General features: G+C 43.4%; 1 protein-coding gene across 2 annotated transcripts in view; it reads left to right on the top strand.

Annotated features, from left to right (window-relative positions):
• The window catches only part of CHD1 (chromodomain helicase DNA binding protein 1), a 58,093-nt gene that overhangs the window by 3,785 nt on the left and 34,959 nt on the right, over positions 1 to 19,349 (top strand). For both annotated transcript variants that reach the window (XM_040986090.1, XM_040986089.1), the window contains exons 3-8: positions 12,320 to 12,521; positions 13,820 to 13,930; positions 15,254 to 15,318; positions 17,743 to 17,892; positions 18,009 to 18,277; positions 18,928 to 19,153. In XM_040986090.1, the coding sequence (XP_040842024.1) occupies positions 12,320 to 12,521; positions 13,820 to 13,930; positions 15,254 to 15,318; positions 17,743 to 17,892; positions 18,009 to 18,277; positions 18,928 to 19,153 (1,023 nt within the window). The remainder of the gene's footprint in view (positions 1 to 12,319; positions 12,522 to 13,819; positions 13,931 to 15,253; positions 15,319 to 17,742; positions 17,893 to 18,008; positions 18,278 to 18,927; positions 19,154 to 19,349) is intronic.

Raw genomic sequence — 19,349 nt, 5'->3', positions numbered from 1 at the left:
AGGCGAGGACCTTTAACCACTTGCGCCACCGCGCCGGGCCCGGGATATGTCTTTATAAGATTTTTATTTTATTTGAGAAATGGAAAGAGAGGGATCTTTTATCCACTTGCTTATTCCCCAAATGCCTACAAAACCAGCGCTTCGGGCAGGACCAATCCAGGAGCTGGGAGTGCAGCCTGGGCTCACTTGTGGCGACAGGAGCCCAGTGAGTGAGGCGTCAGTGCTGGGTCTGCAGTCAGCAGGAAGCTGGAGGCAGGAGCTGGAAGTGGAAACCATGAACTCGAATACGGGATGTGGGCAACTCAGCCACAGGGCGAAGGCTTTAGTAAGTTATTTTTTTAAGATTCATTTTATTTTATTCTATTTTATTTTATTTGAAAGTCAGATATACAGAGAGGAGGAGAAACGGAAAGGAACATTTTCTGTCAGTTAATTCACTTCCCAGAGGGCCACAACAGCTGGTGGTTCACTGATCCGAAGCCTCTTGGGTCTCAGGCGAGTGCAGGGTCCCAGGGTATGGGCCGTCCTCTACTGCTCTCCCAAGCCACCACAGGCATGGAGCTGGATGGGAAGTGGAGCTGCTGGGATTAGAACCAGCACCCATGTGGGATCCTGGGGCATGTGCAAGGCAAGGCCTCCACCATGCTACTGCGCTGGGCCCTAGTAAGTCAGTTTATAAGTGGGAAACTGCTTTAAGTGCAGTGTTTTTTAAATTCCTCAGTAGTCACCCACATTTTGAGTTATTTGCATATTAATAAAATGCATGCATGTAAGTGCAGGCACTTCTAGAAATGCAAACATCTGACAGCAAGCTGCCTGCTTGCCCCAGTTTTACTTTATTAGCCGAGTGAGACTGATTTTAGCCCTTGTAAGTAGGTTTTGATTGCTTTGTTAAAATTGAGACTTAAGTAAAGCAATGCAATCATACATAGAAAGGACTTAAAATAGTTCTATAATAAAGAGTCAGTATTTGCCTATAATTTGTATCATGTTTAATGAAGTGAATGTAACTTAAGCAATGGGATGGACAAAAACCAGTAAAGTTTGATAAGGATGGGTTAAGAAAAAAATGTGCTTGGAGTCTTGGAGTTTTGTGACGGTGATGGGTTCACTTTGGCGCGGCAGCTTTCCCAGGCGCGCTGATAACAAGGACTTCTAAAGAACAAAGTGAGAGCCAGCAGTGGAACGCAGCGTGCGCTAGCTGAACAAGTGTGTAACTTGGAGTTACAAAAAGTTATCAACAGAACCTCAGTTGACACCATCTCTTTATTGACTAATTCTCATTAATTTCTTGACTGTAAAATGAGAAGGATTGGAGGGAGGTTTGTTGTGGGGGGCCGGGGGTAGAGTTCATATTCCATTCAATTAGTGAAGTGTCAGTTTGACTAGAATCACTGGGGTTGGAATTAATTTGGAAGATTGGAATTTCCACTTTTTTATACTGTAAAGGGGGAGAGAGCCGAAGCATCCACAGGATTATTTATTTATTTACTGTTTTAGTCAAAGCAGTGCAGTAATTAATAGAAATGTCTGGGTTCACAGGAAGCAGATTTGGCCCAGTGCACAGCAGTAGCGTGCTTGGTATGTTCGGAGCAGTAAAGTGTTCTGATCCTTGATGTGTGTTTTTGCTGCATTTCTAAGGGAAGTAGTAAGTCAGCTTTATGGTATAGGTGGAAAAATGTCGCTCCACGAAGTCACATTCACTTACTCGAATCATTGCAACATGCTGTGCTCCTTATGGTGAGCCTGTGTGTATCTTGTGATGCTGAGAAGTAGCTGTTTCTTAGCCTGGGAAGGAGCGAGGTCTGCTCCCTCTGCTCTGTTGTGCTGGGCTCTCCTTGTTCCCACCTTCCCGAAAAGCCTCCAACCTAAAATATACTGGGCGGGGAGACTGCCCTGTCTAAAGGCGGAGGAGTGGAGAGAGGCTTACAGATACAGAGAATTTTGCAAAAAGGCAAAAGCACTGTAACTATGAATATTAACAAAATGAGATTGAAAAGTATACATTGATACTAGTTTTTTTTTTTTTCCTGAGATTTGTCTGTATATTTGAAAATTAGAGTCACACACACACACACACACACAGAGTCTTCCGTTCATTGGTTCACTCCCCAGATGGCTGCAGTGGCCAACATGGGCCAGACTAAAACCAAGAGCTTTTTCGGGTCCCTCACCTAAGCACCTGGGGTCCAAACACGTGAACCATCTTCCACTGCTTTTCTCGGGTCATTTGCAGGGAGCTAAGTTGAAGGAGGAGTGGCCAGGACTGGAACCAGCACCCGCATGGGGTACCTGTGTCACTGGCAGAGGGTTCACCCGCATGCTGCAACGATGGCCTTTAAAGATTTCTTTATTTTTATTGGAAAGACAAATTACAGAGAGAAGGAGAGACAGAAAGATCTTCCATGTGCTGGTTCACTCCCCCATGGCCAGAGCTGAGCCAGTGTGAAGCCAGGAGCCAGGAACTTCTGGGTCTCCCACATGGGCGCAGGGTTCCAAGGCTTTGGGATGTACTGACTAGCCTTTGAAATATAATTTGCTGCCAAATTTCCTTTTCCTTTTGTGGAATATTATGGGATTGAGGGAAGAGCTAAATAGGATATAGTATGACATTTTGTGTTGGTGCAGTTAGCTTTCTACTAAAACAAAATCAGATTTTTTTTCTTTTTTACGAAGTGCTGTCTCTCGGACTGAAAGGAAGAATACACAGGAAAATAGGTCTCTCTGGAAATTCTGCAACTGACAAATTTGAAACTAACTTACTAAGAAATGTGGGCCAGGATGCACCTGTAGGGCAGCTTCAGCCCAACACGAGGGTTTTATGTAACTGAAGTTAAGCTTTCTAAAATAATGCTGGGAGATTTCAAAACATCCATTCCCAGATGCGTGGATACGTTACTTGTTATTTGCAACTAAATATTTTGAATCCTGGTTAGACATTTTTTGTTTTTTAATTTTACAATTACCTTGAATGTTGATTTACCCTAGGCATGGCTGTGAGGTTAAGTTAAAGAAATGTATCACCATGTTAGGCTCAGGTTTGGAAGAGTGCTACAGGCTTGCTTGCGTGTAGATTAAGATTTTTGATAATGTCAGTTTGTATCTACAAGGACATTTGTTTTAATCACCTTAGTGCCTGTGGAATACTCTCATAGAGCGGGGGAGGTCCTGATGACAGCTTCCGTGGGCTCCACTTACAAGTAAATAGTGCAGCGTTGGGGGGGTACTGCGCTCGTGTGTTCTACGGGAAAATGCCCTTTCCTCAAAACTGGGGATTTTCTTTTACAATGTGAATTTGAATTATCTTTCGAGCATACTGGCTGAAGTGGTATTTCCTCAGCTTTATTTGCAGTTATGTCTAATTTTTTTTAAAGTCAGTTCATTTTTAAGATCAGAAAGTTTATGCTAGCAAGTTCTTTTAGGGAAACTGGATATCATGAATCTGGGATGCCTAGAAATTTTTTTAAAAATGCAGGTTATGACCACTACGTTTTATTTATTGGTAATTCCAGTTGTTTAATTTGGTGTGTTTTCATCTTTTCCTATTTCATTCTTCTTTTTTTTTTTTTTAATTTTAATTTTAATGTACAATTCCACAGGGTCTGGGATTTCCCTACCGCCTCCCCATGTTCCCACTTCTTGACTGATTTCTCTCTTGCTGTCTATTTAAAAACATTTCTTTGGGGCCCAGCGCGATGGCGGAGTGGTTAGGGTCCTCGCCTTGCACGCCCGGGATCCCGTATGGGCGCCGGTTCTAATCCTGGCAGCCCCGCTTCCCATCCAGCTCCCTGCCTGAGGCCTGGGGAAGCAGTCGAGGATGGCCCAAGGATTTGGGACCCTGCACCCATGTGGGAGACCGGAAGAGGCTCCTGGCTTCGGATTGGCTCAGCTTTAGCCGTTGCGGCCACCTGTATGTCCGCCTTTCCAATAAAAACAAAATAAATCTTTAAAAAAAAAAAAAACATTTATTTGAGAGAGGGAGAGATGGCGAGATTGATCTTCCGCCCTCTAGTTCACTGCCCGGATGATCGCAGCGGCTGGAACTCAGCTGATCTGAAGACAGGAGCTTCCTTCAGGTCCCTGCCCGCACATGTTCCCAAGACTTTGGGCCGTCCTGCTCTGCCTTCACAGGCCACTGACAGGGAGCTCAGTCGGAAGCGGGGGCGCCAGGACACGATGCCAGTGTTGGGCTAAGGGCCAGCCTGTACGCCTCTGCGCTGGACCCAGACTCGTTGTTTTCTTCTCAGCCTAGATACACAGGGCCTTCTGCTAAGTCTTAAAGTTGTACTATTTCCCTTTGCTTTCAGAACTTACTATACTATATCAGAGAAACATTTAATATTGCTCTAACCCTGAAAAGTAATTTCTCAGTTAAATTTTTCCAGTATTTTGTAGGTTTGTGGTTAATGTAGGTTACTGTAGAATAATCAGGTGTAAGGACAAGGTAACTGCATATGACAGCTTTCGAAGGCTGTGTTTCTGTATGTGGACATAAGACTCTAGGCAAATGGGAAATTACTTGATTCTGCTCAGGCGGTTGCTTAAACTCTTGATGACCTGTGTATTATACGGTACAGTTCTTTATAAATGAGGGTTGATTTGTGGGAAGAGATGAGAAAAACATTTTTATGGGAAAAATTTTTTAAAACATACAAAAATGCAAAGATTATAGCTGCTGTCATGACCCTGGGCCTGACAGCCGTGACCTTGTGAGTTTATTAGAATGTTTGGCCACATGGAAAGTCGCAGCAGGAAGATCATTGAGTCTTCAGCTGTGTCTCCCGAACCTGCTGCGTGGAAGGCACTGTGCGTTACATGAGTTAGCGCCTTCCATTTTTACAGAACTCACTCAAGACAGCATTATGATTCTCTTTCCAAAAGGGAAAGCCCAGTTGTAGCTGTGTAAAATTGTTTTTTCCCCAAATTATTAGTTAAAATCTAAACTTCTAGAATGTCATTGCTTTTCCTAATGATAATACCTTTTCCGTTCCAGAATGTAATCCAGAGTGCAGTATTAGTTGTCAGGTGTCTGTAGTCTGCAGGTTGTGAGTTTCTGGATTTAGTTTTCATACCCTTAAACCATTTGAGAAATAATATCTTCAAATCTTGAATTTGTCTCTTAAAAGAATCCCCTGTGTCCGGGGTGAGAGCCTCGAGCTGTTGCACTGGCGCTCACTGGGAGCGTGGTGTCCGGACCACTGCTGCTGCTGCCGACCCTCGTCCTGCTGAAGGCTGTGTTTGCAGCTCTCTCCACCGTAATTACTTTTCTCTTTTCCATGTTTTATTCTGTGGAAGCAAATCACTACTTGTCCCATTTCCGGTCGGCCTGAGTGGGAATGAAGCTGCACTTTCCTGCTACAATCTCTCCATAAATACGATTAACTTATGGTTCAATTAGTGTAGCTTGGACTGTGGGGGACCCTTTAGTGTTGGTGTTTCCTTTACACGTTGTCATCACTTTAACCCAGAATCAGCCATGCTCCAAGAGCTCTGACACTCCAACATAACTTTAAAATATGTATGTTGAGATTTGTGTTTATTTGAAGGACAGAGTTTTAGAAGGAGAGATGGAGATGGAACATGTGGCATCCTCTGGTTCACTCTCCAGATGAACATGACGGTCAGAGCCGAGCTCATCTAAAGCCTCACGTGGCTTCAGGTCCCAAGAACGTGGCCCACCTCCACCGTGTTCCCAGGCTATAAGGTCGGGGAGCAGCCAGCACATGAACTGGCACCCTGTGGGTTGCTGGCGCCACAGGGTGGAAGATTAGAATGCCGAGCTATGGCGCCAACCCCAGTGCATGCTTACATATTTTCTACTTGAAAAGTAAAGCCAGGGGAATAACCACCAGTTGTTATATGGAGTTCTGTGAGTTCTAACAAGTATGTACATTTATCATTCATTCTGGAACTCTATAGCACAACTCTTTTATCCTAAACTGTGCACCCTGTATATCCTAGATGTAATCTGAATTTCCATTGTGTGAAAGAGTCCCACGAGAATTATTGATAGTCATGTGTGCGTAGTTGTTTACCTGTACTCAGCACCTCCTTGTGTTCTAGCAAAGCTTGAAGGAGGATTAAATAATGAAAAATAGCCAGTTTACTAACATCCTCAATTGAATTAATACACAGGTGAGGAGAAAGATTGGTGTTTGCGTTATAGGAGTGGTGCTATGAGCTCTGGAAGTTTCCATGGAGCTCTTTAACTTGTAGTCTTGCTGATGAAGGACTATGTAGCTTAGAAAAAGAACAAATGTTTTTGCTGTTGTTTGGAGTGGGAGGAGGGGAGACTAAGGCAAGAAGCCAGCCTCCCACCCGCTGCAGTAGCCAGCGATGGAGAATGGCCACTGATACCAAGGCGGACCCCGACGTGGCACATACACTGAGGGTTCTGCCCAGGTTCGACAGTTCTGAAATGTGGATTTTGCCCATCCAAGAATGAGGAAACCCTTCCAGGGTCCCCCGGCGGACATAGTTGGCCTCAGAGCCTGCATTCGTCCAGATAACTTGCTGTCGTCCTTTGGCGGGGGTAGCTGCCCAGTGTGCTCTTTGCTCCCCCCCCTGGCATGATGCGTACGTCCCGGCAGGGCTCAGTGGGCTGCCACATCCTCCACGTGGAAAGCCCAAATGTAAACAATGATGCAGAGGAAAGTTTCTCGAGAGGTCGTAATACCCAAATTATTTTATTTACTTATTTTTTAGAGGTTTATTTATTTTTATTGGAAAAGCAGATTTACAGAGAGAAGGAGAGACGAAGATTTTCCATGCAATGATTCACTCCCAAAGTGGCCACAACGGCCAAAACTGAGTCAGTCTGAAGGCAGGAGCCAGGAGCTTCTTCCGGGACTCCCACGTGGGTACTGGGTCCCAAGGCTTTGAGCCATCCTCTACTGCTTTCCCAGGCCACAGGCAGGGAGCTGAATGGGAAGTGGAGCAGCTAGGATGTGAACTGATGCCCATGTGGGATCCTGGCTCATGCAAGACGAGTACTTCAGCCACTAGGCTACTGCACCAGACCCTAGATCCAAATAATAAGTGTAATAGAATTTGTTGGACTTTTCACTTTGTAGTTCTTTCTTCTGCAGTTTGTTGAGTAGTATGCTAAAAATTGCACGTGACTTACTTCCCAGTAAAGGTGCTTGGGAGATGGAAGGATAGCAGAATAAATACAGTATTGGCAGATGCCCTGGAGAGTATGGTTTTTGTGTGACTTGAGCACAACTACTTTTGAAGGACAGACCTTAGAAATCAGTTATATTAGGATCAGTTTGTCATATATGTGTAACTAAGAATTGTTTTATATGTCTGAGACAGCACTGTGGTGTTGTGGGTTAAGTGGTCAAGTGCAAATCTGGGGTCCCATGGGGTGCTGCTTTGTGTGCTGGTTATCGCACTCCGATCCAGCTGGGAAAGCAGTGGAGGATGGCTGCAGTACCCGGCCCGCTGTGTTCATGTAGGACAGCTCAGTGAGACTCGTGGCTTTGGCTGACCCGCTCCAGCGGTGCAGTCATTTGGGAAGTGAGCGAGCGAGTGGGTAGGGGAACTCTCCCTTTGCCCCTCCCCAACTCTGCCTTTCAAGTGAAAGTTAAAAATATTTTAAATACAAACTGCTTAGTCAAAAGTTAACTTTAGGTGAATGATAAACTGCAGTGAAAAGCTGCTTTGGATAGGCGTGAGTGTAAGTGACTGAGGCTGGGAACACAAAGGCTCTGTTCACACGGCCCTGATGGAGGCTGAGGCTCCGAGAAGGGTCCTCTGTGCCGGGGCAGGCAGCCCAGGAGCCATTTCCCTCTGCCGGTTTGGCTTCCGGAAATACAATTGTCTGTACTCACTTCATTTAGATGATTGTGCTAAAGAAGATAGGCTTTTGTAATTTGAGTTATTTTCTTAAACTCTGATTTTTTTTTTAAGATTTATTTATTTGAGTGTTAAGAGCACACGCTTCTTGCGAGAGAAAGCTTCATTCACGGGCTCACTTCCTGAGCTGTCTCAGGGCAGTGGGTAGGTCAGGCTCACGCCAGGAGCTTGTTTGAAGTCTCCCTGTGGGCAGCAGGGTCCACAGCCTTGGCTCGTTTGCTGCTTTCCCAGGTGCGCTGGCATGGAGCTGGGCCAAGCAGGAACAGCCAGGACTCGGGGCTGGCTTCACCGCCCACACCTGCAGCAGTGGCCCCTTGCACGCGCCCTCTGACACAGGAATGTTAGTGCTGTGTTCAAGGGGCCGTGGGAAAAGAGGTGACATTATTTTAATTATTGCAAAACTTAAATTTGTTTCAGGTAAATGTTATTATTTGATGCAACTTTTACAGAACTGTTTTTGCTGTTTCATGTGACTAAATGTTGAATATGGATGGAAGGAAGAAGCTTTATCTGAAACGAGGGCCGTAATAGTTGCAGTTAGCTGTGTTTGGGGTGCCAACAGTACAAGTAATCTTCTATTCCAGTTTTAGTATGTTTTACACCAAAAGATTCGCCAAATGCGCAGTGCCCTGTTGCAGTCTGTGGTGACGCTGTGTGCTCTCCGAGGACAGCCTGTCCCCTAACACCATGCTCCCGCGGTTCCAGCCGACCGTTGGAAATACTTTTGCTTATTTAGCTGGGAGCTTTATTTTTGTGGCAGTCTTCATCAGAGTAATTTAAAAACAAATATTTGGAAACTATCTTTTAGAAGATCAAGAAATTATGGTGATCTCTTTAGGATCGAATGATTTTAATGTATTATCTGCATTAATTAAAATATTGCTGTGAGTGATTTCAGATTCCTCAAAAGCAGTGACATAGGAAGTTGAACCTCTGGGTGGATCATCATCTGTCCTCAGTGTTTTTTTATTCTAATCTTGGCCAATTTTTTTAAGAGACATTAAAGAAAAGGGTTTCTTGTTTTGTGTTTAAACATTTATTTATTTATTTGTTAGGCCTTGTGCAGCAACCTAGTGCCTGAAGTACTCACCTTGCATGTGCCAGGGTCCCATATGGGCCCTGGTTTGTGTCCCGGCAGCTCCACTTCCTATCCAGCTCCTTGCTTGTGGCCTGGGATGGCAGTCTAGGACAGCCCAAGGCCTTGGGACCCTGCACCCGCGTGGGAGACCCGGAAGAGGCTCCTGGCTCCTGGTCAGATCGACTCGGCTTTGGTTGTTGTGGCCACTTTGCGAGTGAATCATTGGATGGAAGATTGTCATCTCTCCTGTCTGTAAACCTGCCTTTCCAATAAATATAAATATGGTGGGAGAATGAGCTGGAATGAAGGTGACCTGTAAGGAGGGAAATGCTGGGTGATGGTGAAGGACAGGTGATTTTTAGAGTGGAGGCTCGCTCAGTTTTGAGGAAGAAGCATTGTCGGAGGAGGAGCGAAGATGGCAGGCAGGTGCAGGTTCAGCGCCCTAACGTCACTCCCTCCGGGAAGCCTTGGCCCGATTGCTTTCCCGGCATCTCTGGTTCCTCATGAAGAGTGGAAACATCCTTGTGCTGATAATACATCTGTCTTTTTCTTCTGATGCCTTGTAGTAGAAGACCTTGACCTAGCAGCTGAGATGGTGAGGGAGTTCAAGTCACGCCCTCGAAGCCTGTGCTTTGAGCATTGCTGCAGTGTATGTAGGCCAGACCTCTGCAGTAGTGAGCGCTCGTTCTTGCAGGGTGCTCAGGGACCCTGGCTTGCTGGACAGAGTTGCTCCTCTTTGACCGAAATATGAGATTTATTTATGTATTTGAGATAGAGAATTATTTTCTCTGCTGGTACACTGCCTCAGAGGCCACAACAGTCAGGACTGAGTCCCGTTGAAGCCAGGAGCCAAGAATTCCACCTCGGGCTCTGGCATTGGAGGTCAGGCACTTGGACAGTTTTCTGCCTCGTCGGGAGCATTGCATGGAGCTGAATCAGATGTGATGCAACTGAACTTGAGCTGATGCTCTGATGGGAGATGCCAGCATTGCAGGTGACAGCTTAAGCTGCTATGCCACAACACTGGCCCCAGGCTTGCTGATTTTAATGTATGCCTTCTGATGATCCAGTGGTTGCTATTTTCTGCAGTCAGGAGAGAAGTGGAGGCAACTTCATGATAATGCTGTAGTGTATAAATCGTAATGTCACTTCTGTCATATTTGGCCAGAATCTGCTCACAGCCACAGCTAACTGAAACCGGTGAAGGGAAGCCTGTTGTTCTGTTTGTCAGGCATTGGGTTTAGCCTCTGTCAGTGCTTAAGCTAATTTGAAGGGCAGCGTAGCGGGGAGGGAATGAGATGCACAGAAGGACCTTTCAGCTGCTGTCTTGCTCCCCACATGGCTGTACTAGGCTGAAACAAGAGCCAGAGTTCCCTCCTGGTCTCCCTCACCGGTAGCAGCAGACCAGGGGTTCGCCTTACCTTGTGTGGCCTTCTCGGGCACAGGAGCGGGGGGCTGGAGCTGAAGTGGAGCAGCTGACTCAGCAGCTCCCCCAGCGCGCTGCTGGCCGAGCTAGCTGTGACGCTGGCCCTCTGTCCGCGAGTTCCGCAGCATCTTCTCTCCCTGCCCAAATAGAATTGTCTCAATTTAGCAGCTTATAAAAGCTAGGGAAATAAAATATGAAATCTGGGGTCAAAGGGAGTAATTCATTAATAAGAGGTTAAGTGATGGATCCTGGGGTTTTTGCAGACAGTTTAGTTTCAGAATGTGCACAAGCAGGAGTTAGGTGTTAAGTACAGGTGCTGATCCATTCACTTCCCACACGCACTCTGGGATGTTTTGGCATCGAAAACCTACTACGAGATTTATCAGGGCCAGTGTGTTCTGTTGTTGGCCAGGTGGTAAGGAATGCAGCTACACGTTGTTGCCATTCCCTTGGAAGGTCATTCATTACTTCATTCAAACTTTATGTTCCATTGCAGGCTAAGTCCCAGTACCTGTGATTTATTTTTTTTTCCTATTTATTTATTTATTTATTATTAAAGTCAGGTATACAGAGAGGAGGAGAGACAGAGAGGAAGGTCTTCCGTCTGATGATTCACTCCCCAAGTGAGCACAATGGCCGATGCTATGCCATGCCGATCCGAAGCCAGGAGCCAGGAACTTCTTCCGGGTCTCCCACACAGGTGCAGCGTCCCAAGGCTTTGGGCCATCCTCCACTGCTTTCCCAGGCCACAAGCAGGGAGCTGGAAGGGAAGTGGAGCTGCTGAGATAAGAACCGGCGCTCATACGGGATCCCGGGGCGTTTAAGGCGAGGACTTTAGCCGCTGGGCCCAGTACCTGTGATTTAAAGAGCAAAGGATGTGTGGTGGCTTTTTTTCTCTGTGTGCTATCGACGAATCTGTTCGCTTGATAGATCGTCATTCCTGGGTAGCCGGAGTGGGTCTTGGTGTCTATTTCAAAGGACTGATAGGTGAGGCATCACATTGATTGACAGGAAGTGTTAGTAGCCCTCTGTCTCACACTGGACTAAACTGACAGGAACTCCAGAAAAGATGTCCTTCTCAAACAGGAAAGTTATATGTGATGTGTGAAGGAAAAGGTACGGTTAGATACCCTGGGAAAGGGAGCAATATTCTGAAGACCCTGTAAGCAGTTTAATTCTTTCTTGAAAAATAAATTTAGCAGTGCTTCTCAATGTTCTCATTATTGTGACAAACTTGGCGTTTATGATTGTGTTAAGGTTAAGAGACTAATGGGTAGTTCTCACTGGAGGTGACTGAATAAATGAGATCCTGTTATTTAGTAAGGGTAGAGGAAATGAATTTGTGTCCAAAAATGTCTTCTGGTGTCCGCGCTAAAATTTCTCTCAGCAGATCCAAATAAAATGCAATTGTATGGGTATGTTGTTGTTGTTGTTATGTTTTAATTTTAAATTAAAGCTAATCCTGTTTCTCGAAGACAAATTATTTCAATAGATTTTAATGGCATTAAATATGCTTATTCATACTTTAAGCATTCTAAGTTTTATCTAACTTGTAGACTCAAAAGTCTTCCTGTAAACTTATTTCTTTCTATGAATTAAATCTATTCTGGACAAGGAATTACTTTGAGCTCTGAAGCCTATTTTCTTAGTGTTTACCTCCATCTACTGGCACTGTTGAGAATTACAGGAAAGGATGGGAGGCTTGTGTTTCCCTGCACCCGGTAGGTAGGTAGGTAGGTAGGTTTATTCATCATCTTGGAGCAAAATTGTGATCTGACTGTTGAAGCTGTTGCCAAGATTGTACTAAACTTATTGGCTATGCCAGATGCTACAGTCAACTTACCAATTCCTTTTTAATTTGGCTGATAATTACAATATGAAATAACAAATAATTATTTTAGTTTTTCAGACTTTGCGCCAACATTTGACGAACTCTGTTTATTTTCTGATTGTAGCCAGTCGGATGACGACTGTGGGTCAGCTTCGGGCTCTGGATCTGGCTCCAGCTCGGGAAGCAGCAGTGATGGAAGCAGCAGCCAGTCGGGCAGCAGCGAGTCTGACTCCGGATCTGAGTCGGGCAGTCAGTCTGAGTCCGAGTCCGACACTTCCCGGGAGAACAAAGTTCAAGCGAAGCCGCCCAAAGTGGATGGAGCTGAGGTAATGGGAGCGGGCGGGAGAAGTGAACTTGACATATTTTTTTCGGAAAATGGATAGGGTTGGTAGGAACTGTTTGGGTTTAAGAATATTTTAAACATTGACATTTAGTTCTAGTGAATCTTTAACTTGTGATTGTACAGTTGTATACTGATTGACCTGGAAGCAGAGCAATCTGTAACTGTAAAGCAGTGACTTTTTAAATAAATTCATTGATTTTTTTATTGGAAAGTTAGATATACAGACGGAAGGAGAGAGAGAGAGGAAGGTCTTCCATCCATTGATTCACTGCCCAAGTGGCCACAGTGGGCAGAGCTGTGCCGATCCTGAGCCAGGAATATGGATCCTCTTCCAAGTCTCGCAGGCAGGTGCAGGAATCCCAAAGCTTTGGGTCGTACTTGGCTGCTTTCCAAAGCCACAAGCAGGGAGCTGGATGGGAAGTTGGGCTGCCGGAATTAGAACCAGCGTCCATGTGGGATCCTGGTGCGTTCAGGGCAAGGACTCTAGCCACTAGACGAGTGCACTGGAAAACAGCAATTTTAAAATAAATGCACACATAAATGTTTATTTTTACTATGGCAAAAATTGAATTTCATAAATACTCAGTTGCTTAAAGATAAAAATAAGATTTTATGACTTGTTAGCCTTGTAGTATACAGTCTCAAGATTTTCATAGGAAATTTATTGCTAATAGCAATTGGGTTTAATAAAGTCTGTCTTGGCAGGTGAATGGGAGAATGGAGTAAGGACAGTTAGAGTAAGCTCCCACAAGATGTAACAGAGCTTGTGCATACTGCATGGTTGTGTGCAGTGTGTTACTACCCAGGGTAGTTAGTTCGTGATCAGCTAAGATGCTCAGGCGGTCTGTGAATCAACATGTAGCTTTCATTGTTGGGAAAATCTTGCTACCTTCCTCCTTTCCAAAAAAAGCTGAACCAAAGTAATCTATTCAGTGAAGTTTCTTTAGATGGTGTAGAAGCTCTGCCTCATGCTGGCAGAGCAGGTAACCACACTGTGAGAAGTACTTAGAAGGCATTTTGGTTTGGGAAAAAAAAGCCATTTTTAACATATAGAGGGTGTTAATATTCTCTGTAAAACTCCGTGCCATAAGTATAGCATTATAGTTAATATAATTAAGTATATTGGTGATAATAATTATATGAGTAAGGAACATACTGATAATTTATGGATTGGAGATAGTGGAAATGTTAGTGTGTTTTGTTTGTTTTTGTTTTGTTTTGTTTTTTTAAGAAATTAACTATTGGTGTTTTCTTGGATTTTCATTGCTGCTTCTGTTGCAGTTTTGGAAATCCAGCCCTAGTATTCTGGCTGTGCAGAGATCTGCAATGCTTAAGAAGCAACAGCAGCAGCAGCAGCAGCAGCAAGCGTCATCTCACAGTGGATCGGAAGAAGTAAGCTTCCAGTAACTGTGTCTAAAGTGTCCATGTTCCCTAATCCTTAAATTACTAATTATGAAATCATTGTCGGCAATAAATGCTTTGAAAGGCTAGGAAATACGTAAGACTCTTGAAAATTAGGCATGCTGGTATCCAGAAATTCTCCTTGCAAGGATTAATCCAAAGCAGTAGAAGTTTTTTGTTGTTTTGCTCATCCTAGCAAAGCTGGAAATAAATGTGAAATCTGAGGGAAATAATTAAAAGATATGAACACAGACTAATGGATGAAATAATTTTATATCATCAGATCATTTTGTACAGAATATTAAGATTAATTGTGACTTTTTTATGGTGCAGCTTTTTGTTTGTTTTTAAGATTCATGTTTGAATGGCAGAGTTACAGAGAGGAGAGCAAGGGAGAGGTCTTCCATCCACATCCACTGGTTCTTCCCCCAAATGGCCACAGTAGCCAGAGCTGAGCTGATCTGAAGTAGGGAACCAGGACCTTCTTTCAGGTCTCCCACATTGGTGAGGAGGCCCAAGGGCTTGAGCCATCCTCTGCTGCTTTCCTAGGCCATTAGCAGGGGGCTGTATGGGAAGTGGAACAGCCAGCACATGAACCAGTGCCCACATGGAATGCCAGTTTTTTTTTCTTTGTTTATTTATTTGGAATGCCAGTTCTACAGAGGCTTGGCCTATTATGCCCAGGGGCTAGCTCCTGGCTGTGTTTAAAAGAGCAGTCTGCAGCTATCATCAGTGTAGTTCCTGTATGTTTGCAGAAAAACACTGAGAAAAAAAAATTCAAGAATAATGGTGGGTGGTGGACATTTGGCCTCATCCCGTGTCAGAGGGCCTGGATCGGAGTTCCAGCTCTCGCTCCTAATTTGAGGTTCTTGCCGGTGCAGGTCCTGGCAGGCGTCAAGCAATGGCCCAAGTGCTAGGAGACCTTAGCATAGTTACTCACTTCTGGCTGCAGGCTCAGCTCAGCCTGGGCCTTTGAAAGTAAGCTGGTAGGTGGAGCTCTCTTTTTCTCCTCTTCCCAGCTTCTCCCCTCTCCCAGCTTCTGGATTAAAAGAAAAAAGAAAAAGATACAAACACTAATGGAGGAGAAAAATATTAGTTGAAATTTTGGCACACCAGCAACTAGATTTTCATACTGTGTTTGTACTGAACAATGGTAATGGTTTCTAGGGATGGTAGATTATAAAACTAAAATGCTGATGCTGCAAATTTGCATGATTCCATTCTGATTTACAACATAAACATTATTAATTAATGATTCAGCAAGAATATAGTTTCGTTCTTCTCATTAGTGAATCATGCTTTGTTTTTCTCTAGGATTCCTCTAGCAGTGAAGATTCCGATGATTCATCAAGTGAGATAAAAAGGAAAAAACATAAAGAGTATGTCACGTTGTACACTTGACTGCCTTCATATAAATAAGGACTCTTACTGGGCTTTTAAGTTTCTTTCTTTATAAAATGTCTTGCTATAGTAGACTTACATATTCTTGGCTGTGGTGTATTTTCATGTAAACCGTGAAGTCTTAGCATTTGTCTTTTAGTGACCATGGAAGTTTTGGTGCCATCTCTTATTTTCATGTTGCTTCTCTTCTCTGTGTATTTCTAAGTTGTAAAGAAATGATAAAGTGTTATTTGTAAACACAGAGGCACTACAGGACGACTGATTTCAGGGGATTCTGTTAATGTATGCCAGTGGTCATCCTTAAAATTCATGTGCACATGAAATATACTTGATTTAGAATCGTGAAAATTCACTGCAATTGTCTCAAGATCCTGGCTCAGAAATGCAGTGAGTAGACAGAAGGAGAAGAAGATCTGTATTCGATTCTGAGAATCTAGTCATTTGTGTATTTGAGTGTTCTCTCTCCTGCCTGTGGATCCCCCAGTTCTGTATTACAGATGTAGGCTGGCTCATTCAGTTTTACCTTCCATGAGTCGTAGTGTATCGTGCGTTAATCTCTCCATTGCTGTGCTACATTCTCACTGATTTTCTGCACATCTGTCTGCTTGTTTTAAATGAACAGTCCTTGAGTTTGTTTCATTAACGTTTTAACTCTTCCACTGAGTTGCTAGTTTTAAAATTTAGCATGGGTATAGTGAATAAGATTAAAAACCAAGAAGGAATTTGGGATGCTGGATCAACTGCTTTTGGTATTGAGTCATTTCTTTGGACAGTCGGACTCCTTGTGTGTTTAATTTGTTGCTCCTTCCGGTGTGAAGCCTTGGGAGGATCTCAGGAGAGTTTTGTTCTTTTGCATTTTTACAGTAATGAAATTTTGTCATGTGCTTGCTCACGCAACCTTCCGCTTCACTGAAGTGAGGTGCAGAGCAGTGGAGCAGAAGTGACAGTAAAGCTAGATGCAGAATTTGTTAAAATTTTATTTGAGCTTTAAAAATTGGCAGAAAATTAACCTAGACATGTAGTATTTTCTTCTCTGCATTTTGATTGGAGTCAGATAGACTAAAGTAGTAGGAGAGCAAGGTAATTGTTGAATGATGGGAATTAGGTTCTTGTTGCTGTTTTTTGTTTGTTTTTTAACATTTATTTGAACTCAAAATCACAGACAGGGAGAGACAGGAGAAAAGATTCTCCATCTGTCCGTTCACTCCCCAGATGGCTGCAGTGCCCTGGGCAGCCGGGGGCTTCATCCTACTCTGCCCATGAGTGGCAGGGCCGTCAGTCCTTAGACCATTTTCCAAGTGTTCTTTGTTTTTTTCCAGTTTATTGACAGGGAGGTAGATGGAGCTGGATTGAAAGTGGAGTGGCCGGGATTTGAACCGGTGCTCATTTGTGATATCAGTAACAGATGACAGCTTTGCACATTGCACAATGGTGACCCTTTAACTTTTGCTTTCTACTTTTCTTTCTTTTTTAAAGATTTATTCATTTTTATAAGAAAGGCAGATTTATAGAGAGGAGAAACAGAAAAGAATTTTGCATCCGTTGGTTCATTCCCCAGATGGCTGCAATGACTGAAACTGGCTGATCTGAAGCCAAGAGCTAGAAGCTGCTTCTGGTCTCTCACCTGGGTGCAGAGCCACGCTCCACTGATTTCCCAGGCCATAAGTGGGGGAATAAATTATAAGTGGAACAGCAGAACAGGAACCGTTATTCATATCGGATGCCAGTGCTGCAAGGCAAAGGATTAGCCAGTTGAGCTATTGTGCTGGTCCCTAAACTTTTTTCTTGGTGAACAGGTGTATTTATCATTTTAAAGAGCTCTGTTTACAGCTGTTAGAATCAATGATTTTTATTTATTTATTTATTTGTAAAACAGATCCTGTTTCTACTGGTTTGCTCCCAAAATGGCTGCAGCCATCAGGGAGTGGTCCAGGTGGAAGCCAAAAACCCCAGACTCCATCTACCTCTTTCTCATAGTTGGAAGTATCTGAACTATCCTGTGTTGCTTTTCCGCACATGTTAGCAGGGAGCTGAATTGTCAGCAGGGCAGCCAGGACTGAAACTGGTACTCACTGTGATATGCTGGCATTACAGGGGCCAACTTCACCTGTACCACAGCGCTAACACCTGGAGAAGACAGATAAAACAACAGCGTTCAACTTAAAGCTCCTTGACTAAATTGGCATTCCTTTTTGTCCGTAATGACAATTTGTCATCTGGTTGCTCTTTAACGTGCCACTAAACAAATTATCAGAAAAGTCTATAAAGACTATTTTCCTATTCTAGAGATTTGACTAAGGGGGAAAAAATCATATCAGTGGGAAATTTGATTTTAGATCATTTCCATTGGTGGTGGTGGTGAGTGTAAGTAAGTAAGAATGCCTTATTGGTTTCCTGTGCAGTGAAGACTGGCAGATGTCTGGGTCGGGGTCTCCATCTCCGTCGGGCTCAGACTCGGAGTCTGAAGAGGAGAGAGATAAAAGCAGTTCTGACGAAACTGAATCCGACTATGAGCCAAAAAACAAAGTCAAGAGCAGAAAACCTCTAAGTCGGTGAGTGTGGCACGATCGTGGTCTGGAAGGTGCACGCTCGTTCTTTCTGTGTGAGAACAAATCTTGCTGGTGGTTTTCCTTAAAATGCTCTCGTTCCCTCCTACCCTTCATGAAAGGTCCAAGTCAAAAAATGCGAAGAAGATTCTTGGACACAAAAAGAGACAGCTTGATTCATCTGAGGATGAGGATGATGAAGATTATGATAATGATAAAAGAAGTTCTCGTCGCCAAGCAACTGTCAATGTCAGCTATAAGGAAGACGAAGAGATGAAAACGGACTCCGACGACCTGCTGGAGGTGTGCGGAGAGGATGTTCCTCAGCCCGAAGAGGAGGAGTTTGAAACAATTGAAAGGTTTATGGATTGTAGAATTGGGAGAAAAGGAGGTATTAAATATATATATATATAATACATATATATACATAGTGCCACATATAAGTATGTGTATACGAATACATAAACTGTTTTTAAATAGTTTTAACTCAAAAATATTTCATAAAGATTTCTCAGTTTTTCTGTCTGGGTTTCTTCAATTTTGAAAATGCAGAGGAGTTCTGTCTGTATCACTTAGATGCTGTAAGATTTTGCTTAGCCTGAGTGTCTTCCCCAAAACACCCACCTGACTCCAAGACATATGGTTGATAATTAGATGATTTCTAATATGTATGTCTGTTTCTAATACATGTTTCTGTTGCTATAACAAATAATGGTCATTAACTAGGTGAATTAATTTCATAAAATGCTTGTTTTTTGGGCATTTTCTTTTATCTGAAGTATATAGGCTCATATTTAGTGCTCATGAATGTGCCACCCTCTTTTGAGCTTGTTTTAATAGTTCACTGGTTGAACAAATCTGATCGGAAAATCTGCATCGCTTGGAAATCTGAGACGCTATGATTCCGCAGTACTTGGGGATAACTACTATTCAACCTGTGCACATTTTTGAAAAAAAAAAAAGATTTTCTTGAAATTTTGAGCTGAAAGGAAATAGTAGTAAAACTAAATGACATGAGCTGCCTTGTGATTTGGTTTTCAGCTACTGGTGCTACGACAACCATCTATGCAGTCGAAGCAGATGGCGACCCAAATGCGGGCTTCGAAAAAAACAAGGAGGCGGGAGAGATCCAGTATCTAATTAAATGGAAGGGATGGTCCCATATCCATAATACTTGGGAAACAGAGGAAACCCTTAAGCAGCAGAATGTTAGAGGAATGAAAAAATTAGATAATTACAAGAAAAAAGATCAGGAAACAAAACGATGGTAAATATCCACCTGACTCCATGATTAGAAAATTTCTAGTATGTGTTCCCGTTGCAATAGCAAGTAACGGTTGGTGACTAGGTAGTTGGAATTTCGTAAAATGTTTGATTTTAGAACATTTTCTCTCATGTTGAGTATACAGATTTAAATTTAGTTATCTTGATATGGAGTTCTTAAGGGAGAGGGCATATGCATG

The sequence above is a fragment of the Ochotona curzoniae genome, unplaced genomic scaffold (genome assembly GCF_017591425.1).
Source record: "Ochotona curzoniae isolate NIBS_2020 unplaced genomic scaffold, NIBS_Ocur_1.0 contig_4501, whole genome shotgun sequence".
In the NCBI taxonomy this organism is placed as follows: Eukaryota; Metazoa; Chordata; class Mammalia; order Lagomorpha; family Ochotonidae; genus Ochotona; species Ochotona curzoniae.
This window is presented reverse-complemented; position numbering and strand designations above follow the sequence as displayed.